This window comes from Peromyscus californicus, unplaced genomic scaffold (genome assembly GCF_007827085.1).
Source record: "Peromyscus californicus insignis strain IS unplaced genomic scaffold, ASM782708v3 Scaffold_19__1_contigs__length_69161282, whole genome shotgun sequence".
Lineage (NCBI taxonomy): Eukaryota > Metazoa > Chordata > Mammalia > Rodentia > Cricetidae > Peromyscus > Peromyscus californicus.
Window position 1 is genome coordinate 16,190,151 of NW_026294491.1, and position 18,058 is coordinate 16,208,208.

An 18,058-nucleotide genomic window follows, 5' to 3' on the forward strand; every position below is an offset into this window, starting at 1 on the left:
GTTCTGAATTGGTTTCATTCACCAGTGCCTACCTTAACTATGTCTTGCATGAAATGCCAAAGAACGTGGTAAAAGATGAACCGAAAGGCACTTTCCACAGAAATACCACTGTTCCATTATTGTGTAATAGGAAAATATCAGCTCGATCAATGTTTGCATATGAGTTCACCCCTAACAATCTCGAAGAAACATGATTTGGGGAGTAGTTCATTGGAAGAGCATTGGAAAAGGAAGATGAGAAACACGAGGGTCCCACCAATGTTTATATGCAAATATAGATCTCCCCTTCTGTCCCGACAGCCTTCATGGCACACAAGGGCCCCACTAATGTTCATATGTAAATACATACTCCGCTTACTCCAGTCTTCAGGAAACACCAGGGTCTTCCCTTCAGGTTGCATCCTGGAGACCGCCCGAGCTTGCGGAGGTGTGCCCTCCTTGCAGCTGAGACCACTGTCAGGGCTCTTGAATTGGCTCTCCATAGAGACAGGACTTTGATTTTCTCCGTGGCAGATGAAGATGACCTTTCGATTTTTCTTCTTTCCCCATCCCCCACCCCCTCTGCAGGCTGCGATGATGCCTTTGTGGAAGTGGGCATGCCTCGAAGTCCTTCCCATTCTGGGAATGCTGGTGACCTGAAGCAGATGCTGGGTCCCTCCAAGGTCTCCTGTGCCAAGCGACAGACGGTTGAGCTACTGCAAGGCACGAAGAACTCACACCTCCAGTATGTATGCTCATCTTCCTGGGAGGAAATGGTGGTGTTTTGAGCTCAGTGGTTAAGACTAACTCAAGTCAGGCTAGATCTCATGGTGGGCTCTTCCATTCCCTCTCCTAATTAGATTTTAAAAACTCAATGAATAACCTCTGTTTTACCATTGTCCATCTTTATAATCTTCCCTCATTTAGTGATTGGCTTTCCAACGGTGTCCTCAAAACAATCCTTCTCGCTCTGAAACTTAGAGCAGTCTCTCGGCTATTCAGCCATGAGTAGGGGCAATTTTTTTTTTTTTTTTTTTTTTTTGATTTTTTCGAGGCAGGGTTTCGCTGTGTAGCTTTGCGCCTTTCCTGGAACTCACTTGGTAGTCCAGGCTGGCCTCGAACTCACAGAGATCCGCCTGCCTCTGCCTCCCGAGTGCTGGGATTAAAGGCGTGCGCCACCACCGCCCGGCTTTTTTTTTTTTTTTTTTTTTGGATTTATTTATTTATTATGTACACAATGTTCTGCCTGCATGTATGTCTGTCTACATGCCAGAAGAGGGCACCAGATTTCATTACAGATGGTTGTGAGCCACCATGTGGTTGCTGGGAATTGAACTCAGGACCTCTGGAAGAGCAGCCAGTGCTCTTAACCTCTGAGCCATCTCTCCAGCCCCCTCCTTCATCTCTTATTCAAGGTTGCTATGGACCTGAGAGGCTGAGTGAGACCACCCATAGTTCACACGCTACCCCAACCCCCATTTTCACCTAAGTGACCAGTGTCTACAGGGCCTCAACACTGCATTCTCCAGCTCCTTCCATACCTCTCCCCAGGAGGGGCCCCTTCTTGCTCCATGCTAACCTCTGACTTCAAAGCCTCTGCAGCTGTGTTGATGTGGGCAGATGGGCTTACCCGGGCTGTGCTCAAATTTTGCATGAGTCCCTGACAGATGTACAAACATCACAAATCTTCTCTGTACATCTGTTCCCTGTGTACCACAAGTGGAATACCATGTGTACTTCCTATAATGCGGGTGCCTATATATGGCAAAACAGTTTTCACCTCTGGCTGGAGACCCAGAGTCACCCTTGAGCAGTGACCTTGGACAAGGTCCTTCCTCATGTGTCTGGTGGGATGACAGCATCACCTTTGTCTCCGTGCGGCTGCATCACGGCATTGCCCTGAGGTGACACCTGGAAGCAGGTGATGGTAGAAGCACACACACACACACACACACACACACACACACACACACACACACACACACACACACACACGGGAAACGTGCGGCATGTCCGTGCGTGAGGGGGCAGTGAATTCCCAACTCTCTTTCACAGCAGCACTGACAGACTGCTCTCAGACCCTGAGCTGAGTGCCGCAGAAAGTCCTCTCGCTGACAAGAAGGCTCCAGGGAGCGAGCGTGCCGCCGAGAGGGCAGCAGCCCAGCAGAACTCGGAAAGGGCCCGCCTGGCCTCACAGCCACCGTATGTCCACATGCAGGTAATGCAGGCAGGCGCTGTGGTAATGCATCTGCTGCAAAAGCAGTCACCCAAGGGCAGGGCGCTGGGCTGGGCATGCAGGAAGCAGGGGCAAATGTTAGCCTGTCCTCCTGCACCCTGGTCATTGGGAAACTCAAATAGATAAGCAGGAGTTTGGGTTGGTTTTGCTATGAACATTAAGGATGAAGTGCAAGATTTAGATGAAGTAAAAGCGGTGATCTGTGTTGCTGTATCTTAAGCAGATGATGGCGTGTCGGTTACCTGAAGCTTTATAGGCATGTAAGAGATGGTTTTTCTCTTGGATAAGCAGATCTCGTTTTCTTCTGTTTCAAAATGGCTATGAAAGAGCCAGTGTAGAATTTGAATTCTTTGGAGGACGATACAGAATGGCGACAACCGTGTGGTTTGGATGTCATGATGGCTTCAGACAGCTTCCTCAACCAGCCCTGGCATACCACCACTTTCATAGTGTGACTCAGAGCAGCTCACTAAGCAGGAGAGTCAGTATCTCAGCTTCATGTAGATGTATATGAGAGGCAAGGATTTAGTGCTCTTAGGGGTCACACACACCTATAAATGTTTTACTTTCTGCACCAGCATGACTGGGAAAGAGCATCCACCTTGTAATGAATTCTCTCTCTCTCTGTCTCCACCACCTCCACAAACTCCTAGAAATCTAAACAAAACAAAAAACCAAAAAGAACTACCGTGTTAACACATGGACCTAAATGACACTACTTTTATTTCAGTGTGAAGTAAAATTCAATCCTCCTCGTTTTTATTTTATTTTTTTAGTCCTTTGCATTTGAACAATTTCATGAGTCTTGATGTGGATAGAATTCATAGCTTTCATAATTCATCAGTACTTAAAAAAAAATACCAGGTTCCCTTTATGACCCTTGTGGTTTTGTGTATCTCGTGGTTGCCCTCCTTTTGCCTACCAGCTTTGGGTCCTCGTGAACAAGTTCCATGGTTCTTTCTTGTAGGTTGGATGACAGTGTTCTCACTGGTGACTCTAACTAGATGTGTTAATGCCATCAGTGGGCAGCTGGCTTCAAAATCAGGAAATCTAGGAGAGTCGCTAGAGAACTTTGGCGGGAGACACACCGCAGACCTGTCTCGTTCGGTGGCTGAAGACAGTGCCCACCTCTTCACCACCCTGGCACAGTGGCCTCTCTAGCACTCTCTTCACTCATCTCTCTTCCTCAGTCCTCCAGAGACTGTGGGCTGTGTAGGCTCCAGATGAGCTCTGACATGCTGTTATCTTCTTCACAGAGACAGCCCTGGCTTTAAGTAGAGTTCAGTTTTTCCCACTCTTGCCCCTGGAAGTTAAAGTTGATTTTTAACTCCCAGTGCAATTTTCAGCTGCCCCCAAATGCCATAAAACAGTGTCGTCTAAAACCCAGGCTCTCTGAGGTACCGCCATGTTCTTAGTGCTACCGCGTGTGCTGGGTTGCCACTGTTCATCACCTAGCCCAAGGTTATTCCTAGCTCTTTGCTCCCTCTTCAGTGTTCTGTTGCAGGCTGTAATTCCCTGGGAATCTTATATATGCTGGTACAGTCTTGTTGGGAGAAGAGCCAAAGAACTCTTGCCCGTAGGTTCTTGATCTTCCTGGTAGGTCCTTGAATCAAGTCTTACCTGTTCCCTAGACTAAGGAGGTGAAAACAGGGCAGCAACTGGGATGTAGCCATGCAGGCATAGCTCTCTTCAGAAAGGCGTCTCTCCTGGTTTCTGCATAGTTAGTGTTCAGGGTTAATAGCACACAGGTGTGGTCCTCCCGTCTGTTTGGTACCAGGGTCTCTAGGTTCAATCCTGTTGGATTGTTAGTGTCCAAAGCTAGATCGTTGCATTTATGCAGCTTCAAAAGCCAAGGCTCGGGCTGGAGAGCTGGCTCAGAGATTAAGAGCACTGGCTGCTCTTCCAGAGGTCCTGAGTTCAATTCCCAGCAACCACATGGTGGCTCACAACCTTCTATAATGAGATCTGGCGCCCTCTCTGGCCTGTAGGCATACATGCAGGCAGAACACTGTATACATAAATAAATATTTTTTTTTAAAGCCAAGGCTTTAGCAGTGTGGTTGATAACATCTTAAGTTGTCTTGATGTTATCACTGTTTCCATCTTGTTTACCCTACGTGAAGAAGGATTCTGAGACAGAGGAGAGACAACAGATGCCTAAGGGTGTCATGTGACATCTTCCTTTGAGGCTTCTGCAGCTCTCAGGTCCCTCACGTCACATTAGCATGTAGTGGTCCTGATGTGGAAGACATTCTTCGTTAATGAGAATTTGCTTGGATTTTGGAGAGGGAAAATCCTAATCCTGGCCACTGACTTCAAGTTAGATTAAAAAGTAGCAGATTATTCCAAGTTGGTTTTGAAGGAGTGTTCAGATTAATCACACTTGCATTGTATATTTGTGGTACCATGATGCAGAACTTAGCTGATGTCTCAAACAGACTTGGTAGGATGCTCTGGGACTGGTAACAGAGCCATTTTTTTCCTGTATTTCCTTTTCAGGCATTTGACTATGAGCAGAAGAAACTATTAGCCACCAAAGGTAAGTGACACGGGACTGCTCCCCGTCTGTGTCCCTCAGTCCACCTTCGTTTTCAAGCACTCCAGATGATTTGACAAACTGGATGCTTATAAAAAAGAAACCCCAAATCTTTGAGTTCGTAATACACAGATTCTCTCGAAATACTATGAATTTTGTGAAATCCATGAACATAATTAAGGAGTCCCGCAGCTTTTCCTCATTTGCTTTTTATTGGATGAAATGTTTTATTCTTAGGCACTTCGTGTTAGGAAATAGCATTGAGTCATAACTTTTTCATATGCTGAAGAAACGCAGTGCAGCATCAGTAATTTTATTTAAGAATTTCATTAAGCACACCAAGAGTCTCTTTTATATTCTGTACTCCAAAGCCATGTTAAAGAAGCCAGTGGTGACTGAGGTCAGAACACCTACAAATACCTGGAGTGGCCTGGGGTTCTCGAAGTCTATGCCTGCGGAAACCATCAAGGAGCTGAGAAGAGCCAACCACGTGTCCTATAAGCCCACGATGACGACCGCCTACGAGGTGCATAGTTCTCCTCCTGTCCATCCTTCCCCAAGAACAGCTGGCTCCCTCCTGTCCCTGGCTCTTTATGGTCATAGGGACAGAGTGCCTTGGCTCCCTTTCTGTCTTTGTGAGCATGTATAAATGGATGAATCTTACATATTAGACTTTTTCTGTCCCCTCGAAGTTATTAATCTATACAGATGATGGAAATTTATATTTGGGAGTAAGTTTTTGTTGGAAGAAGGGTATCCTTACATGATAGAGTAGGGCCAAGATCAAGCAAAGGGCAGCTGCAGTGTTTCATAAAAACTTACAAAGAGTCCTTTTGTCCGGGAGTATCACTAGCAAGCCACCGTAGGGGGATAGGCAACTATTCAACAAAAAACAGATTTTCAGATCTGAGTTAACTTCAGTATGTTGAGATGTGCCAGCAGCGCAGCAGGAAGCATCTCAAGCAGCAGTTCCAACATCCTTATGTTTCCCAGATGTTGGCTGCACAGCTCCACCATGAGGGTGGAATCTGGTGTTCTTCACATGTGGAGGAAGGGCCCAGAACGCCATCCTCCTTGGCCAGGCTTCATGTGACTCTGAGCAGACCCTGTCCATCTGAGAATATCAGACTCTGGCCTTAGGGAGTAGGGGTCTGGCCAGCTTGCACACAAACATTCTAGGAGACTTCAGACTCAGGGTGAAAGAGAAGGATTAAGCCGAGCACCATAGGTCTCCATCATCCCTGCAGGCTGCAAATGTGCTGGCTGAGGGCTTCGGAATTGTTAGTCTAATAGTAATTGCAGACAGAGTTCCTTTTTTTCTACCTGTTTTCTTTGTAATAAGATTGTTGATGGATGCAAGGCAAAAGCAAATACTTTTAAAAAATTGCCTTTATCTCTCTTGAGCAAGCCAAGAAGAAAACACTATTGAATAGTCCCCCGTGAATTCCATTGTCAGGGTTACAGGAGCCACCTGGCAGGCTATATTTAAGATTAAAGTAACCTTCAGCTGCCGGTATGTGGGGACCATTATGCAGCATTTTCAGGCTGTAGGTGTCCACTTCCCCTCAGGCCGCTGGAGCTCTGAGAGGAAGTAGCATTGTCTTTTGTTAGCAGAAGAATTAAGCTAATGCTGAGACTTAGCCCTGCACCCCGCAGTCTGTGGTCCACCTCCCTTGCCTTGGCTTTCTGCAGAGTAAAGTGTGCAGTTGTTGACTGCCATTCTGTAGTTTCTGAAATGAAACGTTTAACTTCAGAAATGCCCTTCAGTCCCCCGCTTGGAGCCTGACATTATAGCAAGTTGGGAATGATGCCATAATACAGAGGTCAGGTGCCGAGCTGGTGGGGGCTGAGAACCCCCACCCGTTGGATGGATAGAGTTAGTAACCCTTTATTCTCATCAGCTTGCATTCTCCTTTGGGTTGTACTATTGGGTACCCAGTAATACCAGGAAGCTGCTATTAGTTCTGCATGAAAACTTCATCCATAGGAAAACCAAGGCTTCTGAAGGATGAGGTTGTCTTCCTTGTTGAAAGAAGTAACTGCACGTTCAAGCTGTTTATGCTTTCTGTATCCAAAGTAGTGCTTTCAAAGTATTGTGTGGATACATAAGGTGTTAGTGATAATTATCTTAAATTGGATTCAGTCAATTCTTTGTGGTTTATATGGTACATTTTCATATATAAATTTATACAATCTTTATAAACTTCTAGTGGGAAAAGAGGCTCCCAGAATGGATGTGCCTTCATCATGATATGGACCAGTAAACGTGAGAGACAGGACTTGAGTTCATTGTACAGAATGTTCTGGAACATCTCCTTAATGAGTTAACTCAAGGAGTGCAGAGGGAAGGATGATGTGTGATTGATGTACAGCCACATGGCATAGCCACACACAGATATACATAATTTTAATCACCTAGAAGCAGAGCCCTTCTGTTAAGATTTCATTGGGCAGGGGTGCAAAGTGAGGAAGAGCTGACCTACGTGTTTTGGATCTGAGCCATGGCTGATGCCAGTGCCCCAAGGAAACGTTGCTATAAGGGGCGTTCACTCCCGAAACACTAAGGTTGTTGGCCGAAACAAACGTGGGGCCTTGAAATGCCCTCCGCTCCTGCTCTTACCCAGGGTCAGACAGACAACTTTCTGTGAGTACAGGGCCTCTGTCTAGCAGCTGTTCCTCTCCTATGTCTTCGTTGGTTTGGCTGGCTTGGGCTAGCCTGCTCCACTTCCCTGATTGATGTCAGTCAGCCCTCTCATGCTGAAAAGTGGAGGCAGGCAGTAACAGTGAGACTAGAGCATGGGGAAGCTCCATGTCATCTGCTTCTTTCCACCGCCCCTCTGAATGCTGGGAAAGGTAGACTCTGGCTTTCCTTAGGAGTGATGCTCTGTGCTTGCCTTGGGACTGTGTCTTCCTTTGTGGAGGGAGAGGGTCCATCCACAGCATTCATGAGTTTTCTGTGGCAGGGGCTCCCTGGGCAGGCAAGCCTCCTGTTTTCTCTGCCATAGCTCAGAAGGACTAAAACAGGAAGGTGTGTAAGGATTGAGGCTGGCTTCCATGATGAAGAATGTGGGGAAGCCTCTAAGAAACGATAGAGGACAATTCCTGTTGAGAGAATGAGAGCAGGGGATAGACAGCTATAGATAGATGGATGGATGGATAGATAGATAGAGAGATAGAGAGATAGATATGATAGAAGATAGATAGACAGACAGATAGACACACACACACACAGTCGGGATGGATGGATAGATAGATAATACAGATACACTCAGTCAGGATGGATAGATAGATATGATAGATGATAGATGGATAGATATAGAGATGATAGATAGATAGACAGACAGACAAGTAGGTAGGTAGGTAGATAGATAGACAGATATGATGGATGCATGGACAGATGGACAGTGTTCAGGTGTCTGCTTATAGCACTGCCATATCTAAATTGTAGGGTGACAAGAGCACCCTCACTTTCCTTATTTTTACTGTTTTTACAAGGAAAACCAAAGGGAAGGCGACTGCAGCTGCGTGGGCAGGAGCATCCCTGGCTGCCGACATCCCAGCAGCTGAGAACTACCCCGCCGGTGTGCCAGGCGCCTCAGCTTCCTGCCCTAGGAAGCTTGCTTGGCCAAAGAATTAGATACTTTGAGCTCTGCACTCTGTATTATTGAGAGGCTGGAGTTGAGCAATTTTTCAAGGTTTTTTTTTTTTTTTTAACAACTAAGTAATTATCCTGTCCCCCCAAAAGTTCTTTAGATAAGAGGCAGGCATTTTCTACCTTTTTTTCTTCCTGCCTGCTTGGTGTTATACTGGGACATCAAAAAAAAAAAAAATAAGCAAAAGGTCTCTTTGAATTGAGCCGCAGAGGCTTTTGGGTTTTTCTTTCTGTTGTCTAGCTCTTAAAAGCGTAGGGGTCACATATTCTCCGAAGCAAACAAAAGCATGAATTAGGAACCACTGGTGGTTTTCAACTTCACCAACACTAAGCAAGGAAGAGGTCTGATAGTTTTTAATCTCACAAACCTCAGTGTGGAGGAGAACTGCTCCGTGGATATTTTAGATCTTAGTGGGATAGCAGGAATCACCAACCTTAGAAGTCTGCCAGTTCAGTCGGCTAGGCAAGTGCGTAAAGACGTTCAGAAAGAGGCAGCTGTCACGCTGTAAGACACGTAAGCCAAGCAGCTACTCATCAGGGCTGTGGCCCTTGCCAGAATTCAGCATGTTCTTGGTCCTTGCTACTCTGGGTTTATCTTAGTTTAAGATAGGAAAGGTATTTTCACTGGAAAAATCTAGCTTTTTTTGTTGTTTATTTTCCGGAGCCATAATTTCCCCGTATGCATTGCCCTAAATCAGTGAAGGCATCCCACTGTTGCAGGAAATGGACTCAGCATTCCTGAGACAATCTCATGCACCAGATTGTATACACTAGTGTGCTGCTTGGGGGAGAGGGCTGCCTTCTGCGGGCAGAAAAACAGCAGGTCAGGAAGGCAGTGGGCAATCAAATTCCTAGTCCATGCTCAGCGGAGGTTGCTTTGACCTTAGGAATGGATGAGAGGCATGCTGGGAAGTGGGGGTGACAAAATGGGGCCAGTCTCAGAAGGATCTTGGGAAAGAGCATTGTGCCTAAGGGCTCAACGGCTTGATCATCTTAACATTAGAATCCACTGTCTCAGAGCCGGAGGCGGCATTGGCGATGAGGTTCCAGCAAGGCCCATCCTGGTAGACCTCGGGTAGATCCGTGGCGGACTACAGGGGAGTCATGGGAAATTAGTAAGCCCCTCTGCCTCTGTATAGCAGAAGTTCAAGACTGGAGGCATGGGTTGCTCTGATTGGCACTTAAAAATACCAGCCTTGTGGTATGTGCTGGACTACAGAGGGAGGCAGCAGTAAGACTAGCCCCTGAGTGGTCCAGTGAGTGGAGGGGGAGGTTCAGAGTAGCTGTTAGGAAGGGCCATTCAGTGAGGAAAGTGCTCAGGTACTAACCATGACAGACTTGCAGCTTTATGATCTTGAAGTTCCATGGGGATCTCAATCCAGAGGTAGGATCTGCACACTAAGGATTTCACAGAGGATTGAACCTATTGAGTGACCAAGTACAGGAGGAAAAAAGGGTGGTGGGCGGGGTGGGTGTCTAAGACCAGGCCTACAGATAGCCTGCCGTTTAGGATGGCAAAGAAGAAGGTCACAGAGGACATGGGGAGGAAGTAGAAAACCTCAGGACTAGGGTGTCCTGCTGTTAGTTGGAAGTGTTTAAGGGAGGCTCTCCCTGCTGTGAATGGGCTGCCTGAGCCAGACTTAAGTGTGGTAAGAATTTTCTTGGAGTTACCAGTGAAAATAAATCTGCAAATGAGGAGAGTGGGACTGATACCCTAGTCCAAAGCCAGGGTGCCGTTGTACCGTGAATACATAAACGAAAAGAATCTATGCAAATTCAGGCCGGTTTTAAGTTGTCATGAATTATTTTTCATTGTAATTTGGAGGACTTCAAAGAGCACGTTGTCCCAGGTATCTGTAATTGGCTGGGGAGATTATGTCCTTGTTTTGGGGGAGGCTAGTGTCAGGGAAATGCCAGCTCTGTCTCCGCGCACTGAGTATGAGGCTAGGAGCAGGCATCTTTCTAAGATTATTGGCTTTCCCTGCACCTCTGCCACTCCCGTGTCCTTTTCGTGTGAGCTGAGGCAGAGAATCATTCCTGTACTAGGTGTGTGCGTGCCTGTGTGCGTGCATGGGGCGGGGGGGGGGGGGGGTGCTCTGTTTCCTAGAACAGGGATGAACACAACCGTGACATTTTGAAACATTGTAGGAAGTCACACAGGTGACTTCTAGAGCTCTGTGGGTACCTGCACAGTCAGTTCCTCTTGGTGAGGACCTCACTGTCTGTCAGTGCTCATCCTTGGTACATTCCAAAGAATGAGTGTGCCCTGGTTGGCAGCAGGAGGACATTGCGGTGGTATCATTGCCTGGTACCATTTCTCCTCCCACTCTGAGAAGTCCACCATGCTGAACCATTCCTTCTCTGGCTTGGACTCTTCACAGGGCTCCTCATTGTCCCTCTCAAGGTCCAGCAGTCGTGAGCATCTGGCAAGCGGAAGCGAATCAGACAACTGGCGAGACCGGAATGGAATAGGACCCATGGGTCACAGCGAATTTGCTGCGCCGATTGGCAGCCCCAAGCGCAAGCAGAACAAGTCAAGTGAGCTTGATTTCTGTTCACACTTTTCAGGTGTCAGCTTAGAGACCCTCGCTTGGAGTGAGGTGATGAGGGGCAGGCAGCTCCCTCCTGAGACGTGAAGTGCTTGGTGGGAGTCCCGCATAGCCTCTTCCCAAAGCTCTCCTGGTTCCTCCCTGTGAAGTTTTCTGTCCTTTCACTGCATTTTGTACGTGGTGTACGCTGTAGCCCTTGCCTCCCGAAATGCCATCATTTCCTATCGTGACCTACCTTGTAGAATTTGAGTTCTGTCAGTCAGTAATCCCTAGCGAATGCTTATTGAGTACTCTGTCTGGCACCTAGCAGGCACATGTTCTGTAGATGTTTGTGGAGTGAACACACACACACACACACCTCCAGATAACAAGGAAGAGATTGGAACCTGTGAAAGCAGTTGAGTAAGATATTACCAAAGTAGCATATTGGGAAAGCTGAAGAAAAACTAGCTGTTAATGATGAAAAAACAGAATTTTTAGCTTAATCTTTTTTTTAATTTGAGAACTTCATACACGAGTACTGTATTTACATCATTTTTACCCATCTCTCTCCTCCCCCAATTTCTCTCGTGGCCCCCTATTTTCCTCTATCAGCAGCCATTGATTGCCTGTAGCTCTTCATCTAGGGGTAGGGCTTTAGGACATTTCCCCCACCCACATTGGCATGCCAACTGGTATTGTCATTCTGCAGGTCTTGTTTAGGCAAGATGGATTAGCATAAAGAGAGAAATCCCTGGCATTCTGCCTGAGCAAGTACGGCTGAGGCTGAGCAGGGGGCGGTTATCTGTAAGGGTGTTGGCTCTTCTGGGTGGTCAAAATGGATGGCCAGACCAAAGAGCACACAGTGACCATGAGGTGTGTTAATAACGCCTTTTGATTCAGAGTTCTTGCCAAATTTGGAATTCCAAACAGGTAGCATGGACAGTCTGAAGGCACCGCGGGTGAGTGCGGTAAGCATGGTAGCCTATGGTTAGGTTAGGCAAAGCGTGGTCAGGTGTCTCCAACTTGAAGACTAGTCACACTATTGACCAAATCCAAATTGCAAAGTGAAGTCAGCTCCTCTCCCTATGAACCGTGAGTTGTAGCTGGAAACTCCCATCAATGACTGTCTGATTCTCTAAATGTGCACAGTGCAGTCAGCCCAGAGGCGGGCTGCTGTCCCACATAGGCCTTGGGGTCTAGGGGTTTGGCCTATGCAAGTTGGTTTTGTATTTCATTTCTCCTTTCCTTCAGCTAACTTACACCAACTCTACTAAGTTGTTGAATTAAAACTTAGGGTAAGATGAGCTTGTGAAAAAGAAAAGGGATGATTAAAGAAGCCCAATAATATGGCTTTCACCAGGAGTTTGAAGGGTAGGGGTGGGGTTAGAAGAAGATACAGAAACTATCAACAGTTAAGACAAACCTATCAATAGTCAACACGAAGTTAAGGGCCATTATAAACATTTACCACAGAGGGTTTTAATTTCAAATATCTGTTTAAATTTTCACTAATATGTTTTCCTTGACGCAGATCTACAATATATATTATACTGGTCCAACACTTCAATTTCCACTCACCTCATCTCAGGTTCTCAGTGGCTTCATGTGGCCAGTGGCTACCATATTGAAGAGCATGGCATAGCCACTTTTTCTTTATACCCTGGGTCTTAGTCTCAAAAGTTCCTCCTTCTCTGGGCTTCCCTGTTTATACCAGTTGCTCAGTGTAGATTTTGGTAGCCCCCCTTTGCTCTACCAGAAGGTACGTTTATCATTTGGACAGCAATTTACGTGATCAGCCTGTAGTTGACTTCTACTCACTCAAGGCCAGTAGGCACTTGGAGGGGGGCTCCCAGCCCATGGTTTTGTAGCACCTTTGACTCAGTATGCTTTGATGATTTCGGGAAACTTCTGTCTTACCTTTAAATGATAGTCCAAGGATGTTATTTTAAGGGTTAGTTTTGGATTCTTCTTATAAGACTATACCTGTTTTGAAAAGAAAAAGAAACGTTATTCATAATTCCTTGCCTTTGAGATATGCCGAGAGCTTCTCATGACCTGCATGGATCTGCCTGACCTGGAGGAGCCTCATCTCTTTCTTCCACTCTCTAGAAATCCCTCTTAGGGCCATATCCTCACTGTGAGAGGGTGGATCCTCACACCGGCAAGAGGCAGCATGGCCACACAACCATCCACTAGATCCTCTAAAGCAGTATGCTTAGGTGTGTCTGGTCATGTACATGGTCTGGTTTTATGGCCCTTCCTCTAGCCTGGGCTGTCGGTTGATCTGAGACCATGGGTAGGTTGGCCTATCAAGTCCTTTGCAGAGCCAAGACAAGACTTCTGTATTGCTCTGCTAGCATTCTTCCCGAGAAACGCATGCGGTCAGTCATAAATTAAATCCGGGAACCTCAGCCTCACTGCTGTGCACGTTACTCATTTCAGAAGCCCCCAATTTGACAGACTTGATGGCCTGATGGGTGCTTCAGGGCTGTGGGATGTGTGTGCTGTAGTGCTGCGTGAAGGAGGCACAGGTCGGGAGGTGGAGATCCCATCCAAAGGGAACCAGGGCTTGTTATAACTTCCTGTACCTTTACCGTGTCCCAGAGTTCCTTTCCAGCTTTTCATTTGATTCCCATCAAATCAGCTGTAAAGAGCCAACGCTCAGGGGAGAAAATACAATGAATGATTATTAGCTGCAGAGGCACGGTACTGACTTTCTGCCTCCCAACTGTTAACCTCGGGATGGCAGGCGCTTCCTGACAGCAATAAACAGCGTTTCCTTGGTGAGAAGCTGGTCCTGTGGTGACGGATTACTGTGCTTTACAGCCGGTGCTCTGTTGAGCCCAACAATGAAATCTGAAATACTTGGTGATTAAGGCTTTTAATTAAACCGTGTTCTCTGTGGCCTTGACTATCTCTCCTCTGCCTTCCAGGAGAGCATTATCTCAGCAGCAGCAACTATATGGACTGCATTTCCTCGCTGACAGGAAGCAATGGCTGTAACCTGAACAGCTGCTTCAAAGGCTCGGACCTCCCTGAGCTTTTCAGCAAGCTGGGCCTGGGCAAATACACAGATGTCTTCCAGCAGCAGGAGGTGGGCCAGCCTGTGTCTTCCTGGGCGTCTTTGTTTGGGTTGTGGGTTGCTGCGGGCCGCAGGAGTATATCATAAGAACTCAGCTGGTTATGGCAAAGTCACTACCTGGAGGGATCAGGGAATTCCTCCAGAGGAAGCCAAATTCCAGCGAGTTTTTGGTGTTATTTGGCTTGTTATATATCAGCTGTATTCTGTTATGAAAATCATGTGTGCCTTCATAGTTTTCCCAATTGACTTTTCCCTAAGAAGGGCTAACAGTGTGGATCACTCTCTGGGCATACACATTCCAGGTATTTGGAGAACAGCCTCAGGAAAGGCTTTCTCTGGAATCAGATATCTCCCTTAGCCACTTTCAAAGACTAGCAGTAATAACAGTCCACATGAAAGTCTCCTGATTTAAGCTAAATTCCACAAGGAGACGCCGCCTAGGTCAGGTGGACCTTAAGTAATAACTTTACACAATTTAGCTCAGATCCTCCTTTCTTACAGCCTTACTAACTTTATAGATCTTTAACTCCTTACCTAACCACTTCTAGGAATATTTAGATAACTTTCTGTGCTGACAGCTATCCTCAGCCAGAACCCCAGTTCAAGCCTCCCTGTAATTATCATCATTGGCAGCATCCAGTCAGGTCCATCCCCAGATGGAGAAAAGTACCTTATCAGAGATACCTCTGTACTCTCTAAGAACAGACTTAAGCATCCAGGCTACCTGTTTGAGAAGGCCTGGTGGATGTGCCAATTAAGCTTAACTTCCTCCTTTCTCAGACCTTACCTCTAGTTCCAGATCTCCCTTTAACTATCACCAGAGGCATCTAGCTGTACACAGGTTGCCTAGCGACTGAGCACACTTTCCCCCACCCTACAGAAAAATGGTAGATAGCTTGGACAGATATGAGTCACAGGAAAAAAGAAGACAGTTTTATTTTCTCCCATTGACCTAGCAACTTATAGATTCTTAACATTTTCTACCCAATCACGTTTAAGATTATAGTTGAGCACATAAGAGCCCTCTTTTTAGATATTACCTGAATTTAGCCTTTAGTTAATTCATTTTCCCATTGGTGACTTCCCTTTGGGGTTGCAAATGATAATTAACGGTTATTGCCCCTCTATGTGCTTCTTATCACCCCTCAGTTTGACCCTGGAAGCCTGGCTTTGCACTGCCAAGGGATTACTGCTTGTAAGTGTATATATACAGGGACTCCCAGGGCATGTGGAGAACAGGGAGGAACAAGGAGGATTTTGACCAGAGAGTACGTGTGGACGAGATGGAAGATGAGGAAGAGTCAGATGGGGAAGAGCAAGATGAAAAGGACCTAGATGAGGCAGAATTAAGACGAGAGAATTAACATAGAACTTAGAGGGAACAGTAGATAGAGAAATCAGGCAAGAAAGGAGCTAGGCACGAGAACAGAACTGAAGCTGTGTATAAAGGGCGTTATGCCAGAGGAATTAAAGCAAGTGGACTATAGAGCTCGGTGTGCTGAGATTCTATTTCCCGAAAATAGTCCTCACCGTTCATAGTTCTCTCCTGAGCCCCTGGGATGTATAATATTAAGGCTGGTCCCTCTAATATTATACAAGAGTGGGTGTGATAACCCCTAGAAGAGAGCCATGTTGACCTGTGGTTGTACTTTCCCTGGGTGTTTCGTCAGATCTCAGCTTGTTCTAGCTGCCGAGGAAAACGTCATCTTGTTTCTTATTCCGTAGAGCATGGGAAAGCAGAGAAGTAGAAAGTGGGGTTTGCAGAAAAGCACCCCAACCATCCTTCACCACTTTAGCAGAGAGAGCACACTGGGGTGTTGATGTAGGGGAACCTTGGGGTCATAGCTCCCCTGAGCTCCATTGAGCCTGCAGGTCCTCGTTGTTCACATCTGCAGCCATCTACTATGTATACAGCAGCTAGCAGAGCACATCATTGCCTGTCCCAAGTGCCCAGCTAGGATCTGACTTCACTGCTGTTACCTTTCTGGTCCCCACAGGCTAACTTCAAAATAAGAGCCCTGCCCCCCCGAGCTGTTTCCTTCCATATTGCGTTGCTGAGGCCACAGGACATGCTGTTAGACAGATGTTTCTGTCCCATTTTTGAGATGTCTGTTGTGTTCATGGAACTGAGGGCTTGATTCTCCTGCATGGCCATAGACAACACAATGGAAACTGTCATCCTGTGTACACTTTGATTTCTCCTTAGAACCGAAAGCTAACAAACATCCTTGATTCGTAGCCTTCTTTTTATCAGTTCACAAATGGGGTACAGTACTTCGGTTGTTTTGTTTTGATCATAGCTGCCAAGATGCTCAGAGCTAAATTTATCTCGGTGGCATTAAGTTGCTGGCTTAGTCTGTCTCCTGATAACCGTTGCTTTCAGTTCACCAATTTCTTCTCTCTCTCTCCCTCCCTCCCTCCTTCTCCTTGAGATTTTTTTTTTTTACAGTGTATGAATTTTTGCTTGAATGTGTGTCTGTGTACCATGTGTGTGCAGGGCCCATGGATGACAGAATTGAACATCAGATATCCTAAGACGGGAGCTATAGTCACTTGTGAGCCTCCATGTGGGAGCTGGGAATTGAATCAGGGTCCTTTGGAAGGGCAAGCAGTGCTCTTCCCTACTAAGTCATCTCTCCAGCCCCCACCACTCATTTCCTGATTTCTGGCCCTCTGGTTTCAGGAAGTAGGTAGAATTAATGAATCAATACGAGAACGAGTCCATCCCACAGCGGTCAAGACACACCCACTGAACCGATTGGCTTCAGCTTGTTTTTGCCTTCCACAGATTGATCTCCAGACATTCCTCACCCTCACAGACCAGGATCTGAAGGAGCTGGGAATCACCACCTTTGGAGCCAGGAGGAAAATGCTGCTGGCAATTTCAGGTGAATAGATATTGAACTCATATTGTAAAATCTGAAAGCCCTCTCTCAGGGGTCTCAGCCTGTGAGGCTGCTTCTGCCCATCAACTACGCACTCCTCTGATACCATGATGGATATGGTGCAGGAGGGGTCCTCCTGCCAACACCTGACCAATACTGAGAACCCCCTACCACCTAATCAAGGCCCTGCCCAAAAGCCTGTCTTGGCAGTATCGTTCCTTATGCTAGACCTCCTCAGAAAGATGTAGCCAACATTGCCCCATGTGGAACATGAAAATGGGTGAGCAATTGTGATAAACAAGTTGCTATGTCTGTGAGTAATTAGTCTTGATTGAGAACCATGTTCCAATGTGTATGTCCTTGAGCACCAGGGTCATCACACTGAGAGGAAAAAAGCATTCATGGTGTTTCTTGGCAGGGCTTATCAGACTTAATGCCTTTCTATTTTTTCTAATGTTTTAGTAGAGTTTGAGTCACAGATGGAAGAAACATAGTATCTGCATCCCTAGTCTGCCTTTGTGGTGGTGTGTTGCATATTCCTTTAGTGAGTGCTCTGTACCTACTCACTGGGCACCACGCAGGTGATAAATCGGGGTGATGCACACATATGTCAGTGTACCTCTACAGAGTTCAGAGAAAGAGGACATGGACGTCTTTCCAGCAGTGTTCTTGAACGTCAAATTTATGTGTGCCTACCTCTTGAAGAGATAGTGACACTAACAGCAGAAACCAAGAATTCTCTGCTAGGGGACTGTCCCTTGGCAGGCTGGGCCTGTGTGAGGCCAACAGTTGCATCCAGCTGGTGAATATCCTTTCCAGCCAGCAATCACTAATCATATAGAAAATACGATTCAAAACCTCAGTGTTTGCCCATTTCGTTTAGCGGTGGATTGCATTACCTGACGCACCTCCTCATGAGAAATCTTTGTCTAAAGCAGATATGTGCCTGCAGGGTAGATGTCAGCATGGGTGGTTTGGGGTGTAGCATTAGACTCCTCCACAGTAGTATTCGTACTTACATGCTTAAGGACTCTACCCGGGAGTCTCCACCAGCCTGTATTAGCAGTGGATGTGTAATTCCTGAGTAGTTGTGAGCTCATCCCAGAATATGTGAGGGGAACAATGGATTCAGAAAGGAGGCTTGTGTTTTGCGGGGC

The 18,058-nt window shown here is 46.5% G+C and overlaps 1 protein-coding gene and 1 long non-coding RNA gene across 20 annotated transcripts in view; one reads left to right on the forward strand and one right to left on the reverse strand.

The window, feature by feature from the left end:
- The window catches only part of Bicc1 (BicC family RNA binding protein 1), a 240,550-nt gene that overhangs the window by 216,336 nt on the left and 6,156 nt on the right, over window positions 1-18,058 (forward strand). For 2 of the 3 annotated variants that reach the window (XM_052744733.1, XM_052744735.1), the window contains exons 14-20: window positions 568-724; window positions 2,035-2,197; window positions 4,715-4,754; window positions 5,123-5,277; window positions 10,785-10,941; window positions 13,868-14,028; window positions 16,805-16,904. In XM_052744733.1, the coding sequence (XP_052600693.1) occupies window positions 568-724; window positions 2,035-2,197; window positions 4,715-4,754; window positions 5,123-5,277; window positions 10,785-10,941; window positions 13,868-14,028; window positions 16,805-16,904 (933 nt within the window). The remainder of the gene's footprint in view (window positions 1-567; window positions 725-2,034; window positions 2,198-4,714; window positions 4,755-5,122; window positions 5,278-10,784; window positions 10,942-13,867; window positions 14,029-16,804; window positions 16,905-18,058) is intronic. The other variant, XM_052744734.1, reaches the window with a different exon arrangement.
- Window positions 10,951-18,058, reverse strand: part of LOC128114605 (uncharacterized) — a 287,065-nt gene continuing 279,957 nt past the window's right edge. For all 17 annotated transcript variants that reach the window (XR_008219822.1, XR_008219827.1, XR_008219828.1 and 14 more), the window contains one exon: window positions 10,951-12,917. This is a non-coding gene — a long non-coding RNA (uncharacterized LOC128114605). The remainder of the gene's footprint in view (window positions 12,918-18,058) is intronic.